Raw genomic sequence first — 17,572 nt, forward strand, 5'->3', positions numbered from 1 at the left:
ACGCAACAGTGATTCTCAAGCCAGGTGACTGCACCGCCCTAAACCTCCCTCCACTTTTGGCAATGTCTGGGGATTTTTGGTTGCCACCACTGGGGATTGGGAGTTTGTTCTAGTATCATCTAGTGGGTATAGGCTAGGAACACCGTCCAGTATCCTACAGACAGGACACCCTAAGGCCCCCAAATTAGCTGGTCCAAAAGATAAAGAGAGAAGAACAAAGGCAAGGGTCCTGCAAGAGTCAGAAAAGAGCTTGCTGTGTTCAGAAAACTCAAAATCCAATGTGGATGAGTAAGGACGATGAAGAATGAGGTAGACTGGGCTAGACTATGGAGCACTTTTCAGGCTACGGTGAGGAATTTGGAATTATCCTCAAAGCAGTGGAAAACCCTTGAACAGTTTTAAACAGAAGGGGAAGGTAACCCATATGAAACGCTTTGTATATATAAGCGCTTAATAAATACTGTCTATTATTAATACTGTTATCATCATTGTGTCTTCCCTACTCTGCTCCAGACCCAGCCCATGCCTCAGCGCAGCCGCAGTGACTCCTCCTGGCCAGCAGAGGGCGCCAGCCGACACTTGGCTACCGGCCGCCTGGGGCGGGCCTCCTCTTGCCGTCCCCTTCCTCGTCTTTTCCCCTCAGGAGAAGTCGGGAAGGTGGCGGCGGCGGCGGCGGTTGTCCCGGCCGCGCCGGTTGGTGTCTCCCGTCAGCCCGCGTACCGCAGCGCCCGCGCCGCGTCGCGTGCGAGCCCAGTAGAGCCGAGCCGCCTGCGGGCCGGGCTCCGCGCGGGCGGCGCGCGCTGCCGCGCGGAGGAACGGAGGGCGGCGGGCCGCGGCGCAGGGCGGCCCGTGGGACCGCGGCGCCCCGGCGCAGCGCCGCCCGACTCCCGGCCCTGCCGGCCTCCTCCCTTGGCGCCGCGGCCATGGCGGCCAGCGCGAAGCGGAAGCAGGAGGAGAAGCACCTGAAGATGCTGCGGGACATGACCGGCCTCCCGCACAACCGAAAGTGCTTCGACTGCGACCAGCGTGGCCCCACCTACGTGAACATGACGGTCGGCTCCTTCGTGTGTACCTCTTGCTCCGGCAGCCTGTGAGTGCGGGGCGACCGGGCTGGTGTCGGGCCCTTCCCGGGAGGTGGGGGAGCGGGCGGCGAGACCAGGACCCTGCCGGGGCCGGGGAAACGCTGGGCGACGTGGGTGGCTGTCGGAGGCGGCCGTTGGGCGCCGGCCGGCGGGCGCGGCGTGGGAGGCTGCGGGCTGGATGCGCTGGGTCGGAGCAGCCGGGCTGGGGATGCGCTTTCGGTTTCGCCGGGTGAGGGTTTACGTTCTGGGCTGCCTTCGTGGGTGGGACGTGGGCGGGGTTGGGGTCCAGGAGGGGGCGGCCGGGGCGAGCCTCCCTAGTGTCTGCCTAGCCTGCGGCCGCCGCCCTTGCTCTCCAGCTCCCCGGGGCGCCGGGCTGTGGCGGGGGGGAAGACGCTAGGAGGCCGGGGAGGTCCATGCGGGTCCTTTGTGTGCCCCGCCTCTCAGCGGCCCGGGCGCGGCGGTGCGGAGCGAGGCACCTGCTGGGCGCCTGTGCGGGGGGTCGGGGAGAAGCTGGGGTGGGAGGGAGGAGGGACGCCTGCCTCGCCGGTGCCTTTTTTCCTGGGTCGAGAGTACCTAGGTAACTGGGAGAAAGCAGGCACTTAGGAATAGTAGCAGGATGAAAGCATCTTGGTGGCAGATGTGAATCACCAGGGAAAAGTTCGAAAGGATTAATTGCGGGAGAGGGAGGCAGAGGAGCAGATTTGAAGCTGTGGGATTTTAGTTTTATGGTCCAAAGAGAGTGTTGAGGAGTTTGGGGAAAGTTTTAATGGCAATGAAGTACCGACTGGGAGCTATGTGGTTCTAAATATGATGGAGTTGTTTGTGAAACTTATCTGTATCTCGTTATCAATACCCGAGTGCCCTGGCTGTACACAGAAATGAGGAGAGCTAGCAAGTCAGCATGATTTCAGAAAGACACTACCTTCCTGAGTTACTGGGATGATTTGTGTTTGTTGTTCTTTGCTTCATTAAGCTTTATTTTGATAAAGATTTTTATTGCCGTGTGATTTCATATGGAAAATGTGCAGGTGGTTTTGGAATTGATAAAATGCTTTTATGTTATTATCTTGTATTTAAAGTTACTAACAACGTAGCGGTTACTAAGTATTCTTAAAACCTTTGCTTGTGAGATTAATACTGAGACAAAGCACATAATACTTTATGTGGGAAAATTGCTTTCTTAAAACTTAGAAAATACAGAACATGTCTAGTAATGTACTATTTGCTTTTTAAAGTTGGGCAAAGAGGCATTATTAGTGTTACATGAGTTACTTCTTCAGCAGACTTTTTTTTTGGTGCCTATTAGGTTGTGTAAAGGCCCTGGGGTGTGCTAATAAAGATAGCGAAGTCTTGTTCTCTTGGTTCTTACAGTCTAGTGGGGATGCAAAGTAAGAAAAATGTCATGGGCAAGTACTATGCTGAACTTTAAAATTGTTTGATATGAAAGTCCTCACGGTTACTTTTAGGCTGTGTAACCAGGGAAACACTCTGAGAAGTTGCCAGTTAATGATATTCTTGAATTACTACAGAATCACAGAGCTAGGTGATATCAGGTAGGTAGCCTGGTTCATGCATTTCATTTACAGAAAAAGGAGTAAAGCTGGAAAGTTGTTACTTACGTTGGACAATATTGGTTCCAAAATGAAGCCAATAGAACAATTGTAATTGTATTTGATTTTTATTACATGGTTAAGATGTATGTCCTGCTTTTACTAAACACAGGTCCTTTAATCCGTGTGAAGTATTCGGTTTGAAAAAAATCCATATATTTACACTTCCGGATTTCTGACATTTCTGTGTAGTCCTTGTAAGTACAGCAGCAAATATGTAATATCAAGGAAATATTTTCAGATTTCTTCCTAGATAACACATTTCGGAAACATTCTTATGTAAAAGGGTGTCTCAGCATAATGACAATTATTTATCTTAATGGAATTTAATCTGTGGCAGATAGGACTTCATTTCCCTGTTGAGTCATTCCACAAATATTTATTGCCCACTTGTCCTGTGTCATAAGTTACTTGGATCTTAACTGTTCTGTGGAGCGTGCCTTTTAAGTATGTAAACATAGAGTTACAATATATTCTAGTATTTCCTCTCTGTGAATGAGATAGCCATGAAATATGTAAATGATGTAGCTTCTCTGGGAATTGATAACCTGAGCAAAGACCTTTAAGGACAAATTCTGCTTTATGTAGTTGAAAGATCAAGTACTTATGAGCTAGGTACACATAACTTTGAATCCTGACTCCAAGTATTAGTTATGCAGTATTGAGAATGCCACTCAATCTATTTGAGCTTGAGTTTTCTCATATATGAAACAGTGAGGATAAGATTTCCCTTGTAGGTTTTGGATGTAGATTTGTTTTCAGTATTAAAAATAATTTATGTTAAACATCTCACGTATTGCCTGATATATAGCAAGTGCCCCATAGACGAGAAGCGTCAAGGGAGAGGACGTCCTATTCCATGAGTAAGGGAACAATACTGTATATGAAAGATATTAAATAAGAAGTATCCTAATAAAAATCTGTCACTTTGGATTTTATGGTTGTAACTCAAAACCGGAATCAAATTGGTTGAAAAATATGAAGGGTTTATTGATTGATTTTAAAGTAAAACTATCCAGTGGCTTAATAATATTGCCTAGATTTTCCTCATTCAAGTATGGTTGTCCCCAGCTCCTGGGTGTACTGCCTTAATTATGTCGTTGGTCCAATACTTTCAAAAGTTCTGCATTTCCCTCTAATTGGGTTAGCTTAGATCATGCCACAACTGGACACATGTTCTACCCTGACTTCATTGTCACAAGGATCCCCAAACAGAGTTCCCAAATCTGAAATCTAGAATTCCTGGGATGTAGGGAATGAAGACTGGAGTGGCAACCATCAGATGTCTACTGCAGAACGTTGGAGGGACAATAGCTTCTGAAGATTTTTTCTTTGACAAGCAATAGTGCAGGAAAATAATTTAGGAAGAATAATATAACTCGGGTTTAATAATTATGTGTTTGCTGTTTAGATGACATGGTATAATTGAAAGTATGAATTTGAAGTCAGATTTTGACAGTGCTTCGTGGCTTAGGTCTAGGTATTAAACTAGGCCACTACATGCAGCTTGGCCCAGATCCACCCTCTTAGCCTCAGTTTCTTTATTTGTGATAAGAAGATAACATGTAGCTCAGGGTTGTTAAGAGGATTCAATGATACACATACTTACTGTATTTACTTATTGAGCACATACTGTATTTGAGGATAGGGCTAAGCACTGGAGTTACAAATATTGAAATAAGGCATGCTAGCTGCCATTCCTTGATTTACCTGGAAAATATGATACGTAGCAAATAGTATCCACCATCATGAATTCTGAATGTTAGGATAGTGACATACCTTCTATCGTTTATACTAATACTTTTTTAAAAAATAAATTGAACTAGCATCTTGTTAATGTTACTAGAGTTGGAGCTAATCTGTCCTGTTTCTTGTTTTCCAGATGACTGTCGTATATGCTTGAATGATGTTCATTTAGAGTATATAACTGAATTTAGATTGTGAAACTTTAAAATGAACTTCAGAGTTAGATGCAGTTAAACTATTTGTTACTGAGGCAGAATGATGAAGGCATCCTGATTGGTTTGTCACTATCTTTTATTTTTTTATTTTTATTTTATTTTATTTTATTTTATTTTTGAGATGCAGTCTCGCTCTGTAGCCCAGGCTGGAGTGCAGTGGCTGGATCTCAGCTCGCTGCAAGCTCCACCTCCTGGGTTCACACCATTCTCCTGCCTCAGCCTCCCCAGTAGCTGGGACTACAGGTGCCCGCCACCTCACCCGGCTAGTTTTTTGTGTTTTTTAGTAGAGACGGGGTTTCACCGTGTTAGCCAGGATGGTCTCGATCTCCTGACCTCGTGATCCGCCCGCCTCAGCCTCCCAAAGTGCTGAAATTACAGGCTTGAGCCACTGCGCCCGGCCAGTATCTTTTATTATCTTTCTGATTGTATTTATGGAAATCCCTAAAATTATCAATGGACACTTCAAACATTTAGAGTATAGCCAACGGTAAAATTGGCTTTTATGTTAAAGAACTTCTAGTTGATTTAAAGACTAGTTTTAGATTAAATTATTTGTTTTATAGATACTATAAATATTAGTGTAATTGATATGTAGTATAAAAGATTGTCCTGTCCTTAAAAGTGATCCATACATTTTCAGTGAGGGTTTAGATAAAATAATAACATTTGAGAAAGGGGTTACTGCTCTTAATACCATCTATTTTATGTAGACAGTGCATTTAAGCTTGAAATTTCACAGGTAATAAATGTAGCTGGATAGTAACTTATATTCCATTGAGTCTGTGTACATTTTGACTCTTGAGATGAATATTACAAAAATTTTAATTTTTTTTAGATGACAGATGAAAGGAGGTATTTAATGTTTTTATACAATTAGTACATTAGGATGGATTGCAAATCAGATGCTCTTTTGGAGCTCTGTATAATATTCAGGACCTTATGAGGTCACAGTGAGCAGGGATTTATATTCTTAATTCCTTTTTTACTTTTTTTGGATACTCTGATATGGCCACATTCAGTTAAGTATGTATAGTAAGTGGCCAAAATATTTTACACATTTTCTTTGTATTTTTTTGAGATGGAGTCTGCGATCTCGGCTCACTGCAACCTCTGCCTCCCGGGTTCGAGCCATTCTCCTGCCTCAGCCTCCCTAGTAGCTGGGATTACAGGCACCCATCACCATGCCTGGCTAGTTTTTGTATTTTTAGTAGAGACAGGGTTTCACCATGTTGACCTGGCTGGTCTTGAACTCCTGACCTCAGTTGATCCGCCGCCTTGGCCTCTCAAAGTGCTGGTGGAATTACAGGCATGAGCCACCTCGCCTGGTCTACATACTTTTTCGTTTGTGAAGGACAGATTTTTTATTTTAAGCAAATATTTATTAAGTGCCAGATACTAGCCCATGTGCTGGAGATACAACAGTGAAAATATTTATTGAAAAAAATAAAAACCATCGAGTGCTAGCTGTGTGACAGACATTCTAGTAACAGTGATATGAGGAAGGTACTGTTATCCCCGCTCAACTTTAAGATGTAAAATTAGTGCACACTCTCAGTGTTTCGCTATTGCAACCTGCTGGAAGTTGGGATCTGGAACTGATGCTGATTCCACCACCGAAGAATGTATGGTTACCACGGTTACCATAAATTGTTGTGAATTCTATATTTTGGGTATTTAAATGGTAGACTTTACTTCATTGTGTTTTAAATGGCAGAATAGACTTACTTCTTTTTTTTTTTTTTGAGATGGAGTTTCGCTCATTGCCCAGGCTGGAGTGCAGTGGCGTGATCTCAGCTCACTGCAACCTCTGCATCCCAGGTTCAAGCAACTCTCCTGCCTCAGCCTCCCAAGCAGCTGGGATTACAGGCATGCACCACCATGCCCGGCTAAATTTTTTTGTATTAAAAATTTAGGGATGGGGTTTCACCAGCTGGTCTTGAATTTCTGGACCTCAGGTGATCCACCTCCCTCGACCTCCCAAAGTGCTGGGTTTACAAGCATGAGCCACCATGCCTAGCCCAGAATAGATATTTTATGATGTATCATAAATGTTTGTTTATGGCTGTGTCATGCTTTTTATTATTTTTAAGGAACTTCTTAGCTCCAAAATGTGTGTTCTTATCTTTGAGTTTTATTGAGAAAATACTGTTGTGTATTCTGAATTCAATGGGAAAGATGGTGCCATTCCAGCAGCAATTCTTTTGAATTTGGCATGTCCATACTACCATGTGCTGTAATTCTCGTGCTTTTTTTTATATTTGAATTCTAATTAGAGCCCCTCATTCTGTGCAATCAGGATTGCTAGTGGATAAGTTTATCAAAAAATTCAGTTAAAGTAACCAATCAGTAAAAAAAAAAAAAGAAAAAAGAAAAAAAAATACATACATGCACACATACATATGTGTATCTATTATATATACATATGTAATATATATTTAGCAAGCATAGGTTTTTTTATTTTTTTGGATTTGTTGTTATTTTGAGACAGGGTCTCTGTCGGTCAGGCTGGAGTGCAGTAACATTATCATGGTTCACTGCAGCCCTGACCTCCCGGGCTTAGGTGATCCTCCGACCTCAGCTTCCCAGGTACCTGAGACTACAGGTGTGTGCTACCATGCCCAGCTGATTTTTGTAGAGATGGGGTTTCGCCATGTTGTCCAGGCTGGTCTCCAACTCCTGGCTCAAGCAATCCTCCCACCTTAGTCTTCCAAATTGTGGGGATTATAAGCGTGAGTTATCATGCCCTGCCTCAAGCTTAGGTTTTTAAATTTTAACATACAACTCTTCATTTCCTGGCACATAAGACTTTGAATATGGGTCCACTGGTTAGATTCTTTGTCCACTAATATAATTTATGTCCACTTATATATAATTTATGTCCAATTATATATTATTGCCCACTAATATGCTATTTATGATTTTTAGCATTTTAATGTACTTACAAAACAGTTTGAATGCTGAATTCTTCTAGATTTTATGATTTTTCTCTCAGTCTTTTACAGTTCTTTTCCGTGGTCAAATAACAGCTTATCCTAGTGACTTGTTTTAGTCTCTAAAAATACTTAGTTTACATGGAAATAATTCTTCTCACTTCTGCCATTGTTTTACGTGACATTCACTTAAACTATATACTTACCAAGTATCATACCAACTATATTACCAAGTACTATACCAGACAAATTTTGATAAGCGTAAAACTCACTCCTGAGAGAGGAGCAGGAGAGAGTGGCCTTTTAGCCATGAACGTTCATTGTGCAGTAGGCATTAACTTTAGGTTTTTCAGAGGGAAGGAGGAACATAGATTTAACCAGCAAATTGGATAAGAAGGACTCTTCTTTATGGTGCTGTGGGGTACCTTTTATTACTGGGAAAAGTCCAGCGTTCAGGGTGTGGTGGCATCATTTGACCATAACCGCATATAAAGGTATCATTGCCTTGTTAAGCCTTTTTCTGTTCCTTATTCATTCATCCATCGTTTTTGGCATGTGATTTTAAACACTGGCTTTTAGTTTCAAAGTGGGTAAAATACAGTTTAGATTAAATTTATATTAAATATTATAATATTAGTGCATTGTAAATGAAAAGAATTAAGACTTTGTTTTAAAAGAACTTGGTGACCTCTGGATCTCAATTTGAAAATTATTGTCTCTTTAGAAACCTCTGTATCTGTTCCAGTAGCATTCTTTGGAAAACAGGCAGATCTCCTTATTTGATATTTTCCTTCTTTTCTATGCAGCATACATGATGTTCACATTTGTGAGAAACTCCCATGGAAATATTCAGGACTAGGTGTTATTACCCCCCTCATTTTTTCCCCCACTCCGTAATGTGTTTTCTAATTCAAATCAAAGTGATGATTGTCTAGGGAAATACAACTTGGATACCTTTAATGTATGTAAAAAACGGTTTTAAATCATTTATAACTTTGAGTACTTAGATTAATAGCATGTTCCTTGTGACATCTTTTACAACCTTACACATGAGAACCATTGCTAAAGACACCTGATTGCACATTAGAATAAAATTCATGAACTATACAGTGGGGACAGGAAACTTATTTGAATTATCTGAAATGCAGAGAATTAATTTTTGTTTGAGTTAGAACATACTTTGCTCAAAGACTTCTGACTAAGATAGCAATCTTTTTGATTGACACCATACATGTTTTGTAGAGGTCATAATTATACCTTGCTTTTATTCTGGTTGCTTATTTTAAGAGGAATGTTAACAAACTGGAGCATGCTCCAAGGAATCTGATCAAGATGGTGAGGAAGTTTGAAACTATGTATTAGAGGAACATTTGCAGGAACCAAAAATGCTACTAGCTTAAAGAAGAAAATATTAGGAGCTATACACATGATCACTGTCGTTGGGTAATCTAAGGCATTGGGAGAGGTAATAGATTTGTTTTTATGACTCTAGGGGGAGATGCAACACCAGCGTTTGTAAGTTATGGAGAAACAGTATATGTTTAGAAAAGGAAAGAGGAATTTTCCTTGTAATTGTCAGATTCCAAAAATTCTTGTCTTTCCGTATTTCTTATTTTATTTTATTTTATTTTTGAGACGGAGACTCACTCCATCTCCCAGGCTGGAGTGCAGTGGCGCCATCTCAGCTCACTGCAACCTTCATCTCTCAGGTTCAAGTGATTCTCCTGCCTCAGCCTCCCTGGTGGCTGGGATTACAGGCATGGGCTGTAATGAACTTCCTTCATTATGATCAGACGCATCAGCTACCTTTTTTTTTATTTTTATTTTTTCACCGTTTCTGGGTACTTTTGTAATCTTCTGCTCTGGAAATGCTGCTGTCTAGGCCTGCTGTGCGCCTCTCATACCGGAACTTTTCTTCTGTCTTCATTCTGGAAATTCCTTTCACCTGTAACCTATGTTAAATGCTCTCTTTCCAGGACCCCCACATTTCCATTAGCCTCCTGATGAAAGGTGAATGAGAGGTCATTTTTGAAAGGCACAAAGCTGAAAATGTTTTATTCTGCTCTCATTTTAAAAATTACTTTGTCTACATTCACAAAGGTGAAAATACTTTACCCTTGAAACTTTTAATATATTGCTTAGTTGTCTTCAGACCTTCAGTGTTACTGTTGAGAAGTCTGATGCTGTTCTTATTACTGAGTCTTTCTGACCCACTTTTTTTCTTCCCTCTTTGGGAGATAAGAGATCTTCTTTTCTTCCTGCTGTTCAGAACCTCATATTGAAGTATTTTGGTGTAGGTCTTTTGTGCAGTGTTTTAGGCTTTTTTTTTTTTTTTTTTTTTTGGACTCTGTTTGGAAACTCACGCTTTTTATAGTTGAGACATATTTTCTCCAGTCTTCTTTTTTGGGGAATATAAAAGCCTGTGATGCCACTGTTCTGGGAGCCAAGTTGAGGGAGGTGACTGTTATTCTGTATGTACGATCTTAGATAATCCTCCAGCTTTTAACATGGTGCCTAACAAGAATCTTCAGCAGTGTCTGAGTTTGAAGTCTCTGTGGTATAACATCTTTAATTTAAAACTTTGCTTCAGACTTCTGCCTAGGGCTGGTGGGAGTATGCTTTTGGCTGTTGAGGAGCTGGAGAGTCTAATGATTTCTGACCCTACTTTAAGCTTCACCTGTATCCAGTTCCTTCAGTAAATCTTCATAGGTCCTGTGGCTATGAAGTTTCCAGTTGGCTTCTCCCACCTTTGCAGAAGCTTTTGTTTTGGCTTTCTCCATAAAGTCAGTTACTGCTGGTATTTTGTTTTTAAATCTTCCAAATTTTGTTTAGAGAACTGTCGTGTGCTCTTGGGCTCCTCTCTTGTTCTCTGACTCTCTGTCTAGTTATTTTAATTTTTGTGGGCACATAGTAGGTGTATGTATGAGGTACACAAGATGTTCTGATGTAGGCATTCAGTGTGAGATAAACACATCATGGTAACCCTATGTCTCTTGTGGGTTAATACCTTCTTATTCCTTTACTGTCATTTCATTGGGGGTTTGGAGATGTGAAGACATTGAGATTTTGTCCGCTACTCTTAACTAGAATGCCTTAATTAGGTTTAAATCATAACTTGAGTATTATTTTTTAGATGCTTCCTCTAAGTGTTACAAGGACCTTATGGTGTAGTATTTGTGGCTTTCCCAGAAACTCGGAATAACAATTAGGATTTATATCACACTTATTATTGTATGGAAAGCTCAATATATTCAGTTTTTTAATATTGGACTCTGGATAGGTGAATATTTTGGACTAGCCAACCTATACGATGTCTTGGCATCAATAGTTTGTAGATTTGATAACCTGCTAAAGGCACCTTCCATCTGTTCTAGATTTTAAATGTATAATTTTATACTATGAAACATATATAATATTTTTAGTAAATAACTAGGATGGGCTAGATCTAAATGTCAACTTTATTGCTTTCTGCCAATATTATTAGCAACTACATAAACTTCCACAGGTTATTAAAAATATTTTAACCAGCTTCTACCCCAGCAGGGTAAAAACAATGAATAAAACTAACTAAATAAGCTTTCCTGCTTACTCATCCAGCACAGATTGTTATTTGAATTGAACAAATGGCTATTTGCAAGATGGTTTGAGGCCTAGTTAAGTGCACCGTACTGATGGACATATGGAATGAGTCACACCATCTGGTTACAGTCGTACCTGGGTGGTGGTCATTAAAACTAAATCTCCTGGGGATCTGCAAATGGCTTAATTATACTACAAAGATGTATTGGGCTGCTCCAGTGGGCTACTTTGAACTTCTTGAAACCAATTAACTTGGAAACATGTTTTCAAGATATGAAAACTGCAGTTATTAAGTCAGTCTTTTTTTTTTTTTGCACAAAACTGAAGACTTAAAATGTGTATTTGAGGATCTGGAATGGGTGATACTTCAGTATTGGCCCTATAAAAGTAATGTGGTTTACTTACCCAACACTTTGATCCAATAGTTATGACTAATATCATTACAGAAAGGTGTTTTATAAACACTGAATTCACCCTGCGGCTAGAAGAACTTTGGCAAAGAAGGGAGGTGACACCAGGTTCCAGGAATACATCTTAAAAATACTTGTTTTGATTCACTACAGGATTTTATTCACTTAAATGATCAAATTTAGTAGGTGAAGATAGTCTGCTAATGATATATTTATTTTAATTAGTCTAAAAATTGTGGTTACTATAGATAGTAACATGAAATCAGGACTACAGTTTTTTTTTATTTCTTAACATATATTATCATTTTTTGATGCACAGTTCCGTGAATCTTAACATATGTATAGATTCATATAGCCACTACTAAAATTAGAACATGCAAGTTTTCCTTCACCCCAAAAAACTTTCAGCCCTTGTTTTTACTGTACTCCTGGCGATTACTGATCTGTTCTCCAACACTGCAGGTTTGTCTTTCCAAGAATGTTGTGTAAATGGACTCATAACTTTTCTAGATTGCCTTTTTTCACTCAGCATAATGTCTTTAAGATTAATCCAAGTTTGTTGTTGTTTATCTTAATAGTTTGTTCCTCCTTGTTGCTAAGTAGTATTCCATTGCTTGTTTGAGGAGTTTCTAGTTTTTGATATATATAAATGGAAATGCTGTAAATGTTTATGCACAGGTTTTTGGGCGAACATAAGTTTTCATTTCACTTGGGTAAATATCTAGGGCTAGGTTGTATGGCACATGCATGTTTAATTTTATTAAAAATTGACTTTTTTTGGCATTGTTTTGATTTTCCCTTTTACTTGTGGAATTCCGTTTTCTTTTATAGTCACAATTGAAATTGTACTATTGATATTAACATTCCAGAGTTAATCAGTATTTTAGTCTTCTATTAATACAAGGTCTTTAAAAATACAAAGTAGTTTCATTTAAGTGGGTTTTTTTTGTTTTTTGAGATGGAGTTTTACTCTGTGGCCCAGGCACAGTGGCATGATCTCGGCTTACTGCAACCTCCACCTCCCAGGTTCAAGTGATTCTCCTGCCTCAGACTCCTGAGTAGCTGGGATTGAGGATTGCCACCACACCAGCTAAGTTTTGTATTTTTAGTAGAGATGGGGTTTTAACCATGTTGGCCAGGCTGTCGCGAACTCCTGACCACAGGTGATCCACCTGCCTGCTGGGATTACAGGCGTGAGCCACCGTGCCTGGCTCATTTAAGTGTTATTGTTGGTAAACATATTATTTGTCCCTTTTTTCCTTCTGTAAATTGGATGTTACTGTAATAAGATATTTGTTTAGATTTGCCAGTTACAGTTTTCTTTGCTTACCCTTTTGCATCTCTAGACTTTCTTGGGTCATTTTTCTTCTTAAAGTATATACAGTGTAAGCTTCTTTAACGAAGATCTCTTAGTTTTGTTTTGTTTTTGAGATGGAGTCTCACTCTGTTAGCCAGGCTGGAGTGCAGTGGCATGATCTTGGCTCACTGTAACCTCTGTCTCCTGGATTCAAGTGATCTTCCTGCCTCAGCCTCCCCAATAGCTGGGATTATAAGTGTGCACCACCATGCCCAGTTAATTTTTGTATTTTTTCGTCGTCGTTGTTAATTGAGATGGGATTTCACCATGTTGGCCAGGCTGGTCTCAAACTCCTGAACTCAAGTGATCTGCCCACCTCGGCCCCCTGAAGTGCTGGGATTACACACATAAGCCACCGTGCCTGGCCTAGTGGTTTTTTTTTTGTTTGTTTGTTTGTTTGTTTTATCTGAAGATATTGTTATTTTGATCTTATACTTCAAATACAGCTTTGCTGGATTCACAAGTTATTTTTTCTTACCACTTGAAGATAATATTCCGTGGTCTTCTCCTTTCCATTGAGAAGTCTACTGCTAGCCAAATTTTGTTCCCTATATTTTCTTTCCAGTTGCTTTTAAGATCTTCTCTGTCTTTGAAGTTTCACTGAATTGTTCCTTTTTTTTTTTTTTGAGACGGAGTCTTGCTCTGTCGCCCAGGCTAGAGTGCAATGGCGTGATCTTGGCTCACTGCAACCTTCGCCTGCCAGGTTCAAGTGATTCTCCCGCCTCAGCCTCCTGAGTAGCTAGGATTACAGGTACCTGTAATCAGGTATCACGCCCAGCTAATTTTTTTTTTTTTTTTTTTTCCAGTAGAGATGGGGTTTCACTAGGTTGGCCAGGCTGATCTGGAACTCCTGACCTCAGGTGATCCACCTGCCTTGGCCTCCCAGAGTACTGGGATTACAGGTGTGAGCCATTGCACCCAGCCCGAATTGTTTTCAAATTGGATTTTATTTATCTATATTTTGATGGGCTTTTTATATCTGTAGATGCATGACTTTTATTGGATCTGAAAAATCTCAGTCATTATCACTTCAGTGTTACCTTCCAGTTCATTAATTGTCTCTTTAGGTATGTCTAGTCTGCTTTCTTATTTGGTGAATTTTTAATTTCCACATTTATAGTTTTTCATTTCTGAAAATTCTGATTTTTAAATTTGCCTCGTTCTGACAATTACATATTTCCTGTTCATTTTTACTCCATCTTTCATTTATTTTAATGTTCCCTATATACTATATTTTGCAACTGGTAATTCTGATAACTAAAGTCGTGGAGGGAGGTGCTGTTAATCTTTTGCATTTACTGACTCAAGCACATTGGTTTGTTTCATTTTTGTGTGATAATTTTTATTGCAGCCTCATATTGTATTGAACTTAATATTTGGAAATCTTGATAGCTTAAATTGAAAATGCATTCCTTTAGAGAGAATTTGCATGTTCATGGGATCCTAGGATCCTGTGTAACCTGAAGGTATTTTATTTTCCATCCAGGGTCTTAGGTTTAACTTCACAGAGATATCTGAGGTTGAGCTCTCTCATCTCGCCTTGGCTATTGTTGGCACTTGCCTTCTGAGCAACATTGCATCTTGTGCATAATGTGGGGCACATTTCTGGTTTCAGCTTAATTTTTAATTTTGTGTCTTTCTTTTCTGTGGGGTGGGGGATCCTTAGAGATTTCCCTTTCTAAAAGTTCAATAGTATGTTAATAGTCGTAGGGTTTTTGGGGGGTAATTTATGGACTATCATATTGTAGTAGAGGAGGCTTTTCATTTTGCCGTACTGTTGGAAGTAGAAATTAATGAGATTAAATATGTAACGTGCCAGTCTAGATACTGTATATATATTAATTTCCTACTACCTTATTAAGTTACATTTTGCCGACCAGTTCATATAAGAGTGCTTTATATGGTATAGTTTATTCTTGGTTATTTGTTGTGGACACTTTCCTTAGTCTGTTTTCTAATTTAAATTTTAATATATTTTCTATATGAATTTTAAACATGTATGTTTACTTTGTTGTTTATTGTTTCAGAGAGAGAAATATTTATTCTGGTTTCTGTTACTCTGAAAAGAAAGTTATGCAAGATGATTGAACCTTGGTAGAGTTTATATCTTAATAGAGAGCCAAAGAAATTCCATTAATTTCTTTTGCTTGGTAATTTACGTATTTATTACATTTAGAGCAGTGGTTCTCAACTGAAGGGGTTTTACCCCGTGGGGGATATTTGGCAATGTCTGGAAACAGTTTTGATTGTCAGTATCTGATGAAGGGTGCTACTGACATTTAGTGAGTAGAGCTAGGAATGCAGGTGCTGCTCAACATCCTACAATGCATAGGACACCCCTCCACAATAAAGAATTATCCAACCCAAAATGTCAATAATGCCAAAGTTAAGAAGCCTTGATTTAGAGAAATGAAGATAAGGTGTTGATGTTGGTGGGTATCATAGGATATGCGAGGAAAGGTTTTCCAGGTTTTAGAACAATTGGAAGAAAGTCTTAGATTGGAAAACCGTTCCCTCCTTCTCTTAATTGCTTTTTCTAATTCTTCAGCATAGACGTTCACATTCATAAAGCCAAGACTAAAAATCTAAATTTTTTGAATACTGCTACTAGTCAATTGGACTTTCCATTATTTCTCACCCCTTTTTTCCTACTGCAGAATAAGTAGTATTTATTATAGAAAATTTGGAGAGAATAGAAAATTATGAATAGAGAAAAATTGATTCGATCTCATCACATGTACAAGAACTGTTAACATTTTGGAGTATTTGGTTTGTCTTTTTTTTTTGCTGATTTAAAAAAATTAGTTCTGAGAATACTATATAATTTTTATCTTAAAAAGTTAAAGCACAATTGTAAGTGCATAATGTCATACTTTTTAAAATTGTCACTTATTTAACCATTTCCTTTTTGGTGTGAAATGTTTCTGATGTTTTCCTATTATGAATAATGTTTGGTGAACATCTTGTACATAGGTGGTCAGCTGTATATCCAATTCTTTTTTTAGAATTGATTCCCAAAAGTGGCATAGCTGGGTCAAATGGGAATAATGAGGTTCTTAATAAAAATTGGTGAGTTTATCCCACTATCAGTGTTTGAGACTACTCATTTTTTGGCGTAGGGGTGGGTAGGGTGGGGTGTGGGTGGTGTGGGGGCGAGACTACTCATTTTTGTTGCAGCTCATCACTCTGAGATTAAGACATTGATGGAATCAGTCTTCAGCATTTTTTCAGACTCTTATATAAACATATAAAATCCATGTACAAAGCTTTTGAAGGCTAAAAAAAGGAAAAATCTGTGTACAGCCTTGCATTGAGAATATAGTTAATATCCCTGAATAAATGGAATATAAAAGAGCAATTAGAGAAAGCAACATGAACGCATAAAATTTCCTCTTGGTTACTCAATTTATGTAATAAGTGTAGCCTTGTAAAATTGTCTGCCGTTTTGTAAATTGAATACTATTGTGAGTGTACTGAGAAAGTTCATTTGAGTAAATCCTGTAACGGGTAACAAATCCTGTAACAGATTTCACTTGGAAAAAATGTCCTTTCCTCATTTGGTTGTGAGTACATTCTGGTTGTACTTGTTTCATAAGTTTAAAATTTTGTTCACTTATTTAGTTAATATGAATACCTTCATTGCGCATTAGTAGACCTTGTGATATGGTGGGGCCTGGGATATATTTACACACTGTACTGCATTTGTGAGATTACATATGTGTGATGTAACTTAAAGATTTAGGGTTAGCTTTATGAATTGTTGTTTCCTCATTGAACAATTTGAGAAGTATACAGGTATAGTTGTTCGCTCCAAAATTTCCAAAACATACATCCTTTTAATAGTGTTTGATATTTCGTCATCAGAAAGTTACTCCTTTGCCTTTTCCATTTTTAAAAAGGAAATATTGCCAGTAGGTAGAAAGGTAAAGGCTTGTCTGAAACAACGAGGAGATATTACAGAATAAGGAGAGACAAAGTTGCAAGGTAAGAAGGGAGTAAGAGGCATTTGAGAGAACAATAATATGTTAATTCCTTTTTAAATTGTTTTGGGGCAAGGTAGAATGTAAGTATTATATCATAAATGATTAAATCTCCCTGAAAGGGGTGAATTAAGTGTTGTTCTCATGGAGGATGAGTTGGAATCAAAGTGTTGTGCCCTAAGTAATAATGACTTTTCTAAATTTTCACTTTTGAAAATTAATTAATTAATTAATTTGTTTGTTTGTTTGAGATGGAGTCTCGCTATGTTGCCCAGGCTGGAGTGCAGTGGCGCAATCTCGGCTCACTGCAACCTCTACCTCCCGGGTTCAGGCGATTCTCCTGCCTCAGCCTTGGGAGTAGCTGGAACTACAGGTGTGTGACACCACACCCAGATAATTTTGTAGTTTTAGTAGAGACAGGGTTTCATCATGTTGGCCAGGTGGGTCTCGAACTCTTGACCTCGAGTGATCCTCCCACCTTGGCCTCCCAAAGTACTGGGATTACAAGCATGAGCCACCACTCCTGGCCACTTTTAGAAATTTGGAACTAGTCTTTAGAGCCTTATTTTGTGATTGCAAGCTGTAAAGGTACTTGCAAGTTACTACTGAGGTTGTTTCTTCAGAATCAAGTTTGAGAGTTTTTTTTTTTTTTTTTTTTTTTTT

At 39.3% G+C, this 17,572-nt stretch overlaps 1 protein-coding gene across 6 annotated transcripts in view; it reads left to right on the forward strand.

The window, feature by feature from the left end:
* The first annotated feature begins 490 nt into the window (after window positions 1–490).
* AGFG1 (ArfGAP with FG repeats 1) overlaps window positions 491–17,572 on the forward strand; it is an 81,921-nt gene continuing 64,839 nt past the window's right edge. For 5 of the 6 annotated variants that reach the window (XM_017886998.1, XM_017887000.1, XM_017887001.1 and 2 more), the window contains exon 1: window positions 648–1,090. In XM_017886998.1, the coding sequence (XP_017742487.1) occupies window positions 924–1,090 (167 nt within the window). In that variant the 5' untranslated portion in view covers window positions 648–923. Of the gene's footprint in view, window positions 1,091–17,572 lie in introns of all 6 variants that reach the window. The other variant, XM_017886997.1, reaches the window with a different exon arrangement.

The sequence above is a fragment of the Rhinopithecus bieti genome, unplaced genomic scaffold, assembly GCF_001698545.2.
Source record: "Rhinopithecus bieti isolate Rb0 unplaced genomic scaffold, ASM169854v2 scaffold_15336, whole genome shotgun sequence".
Lineage (NCBI taxonomy): Eukaryota > Metazoa > Chordata > Mammalia > Primates > Cercopithecidae > Rhinopithecus > Rhinopithecus bieti.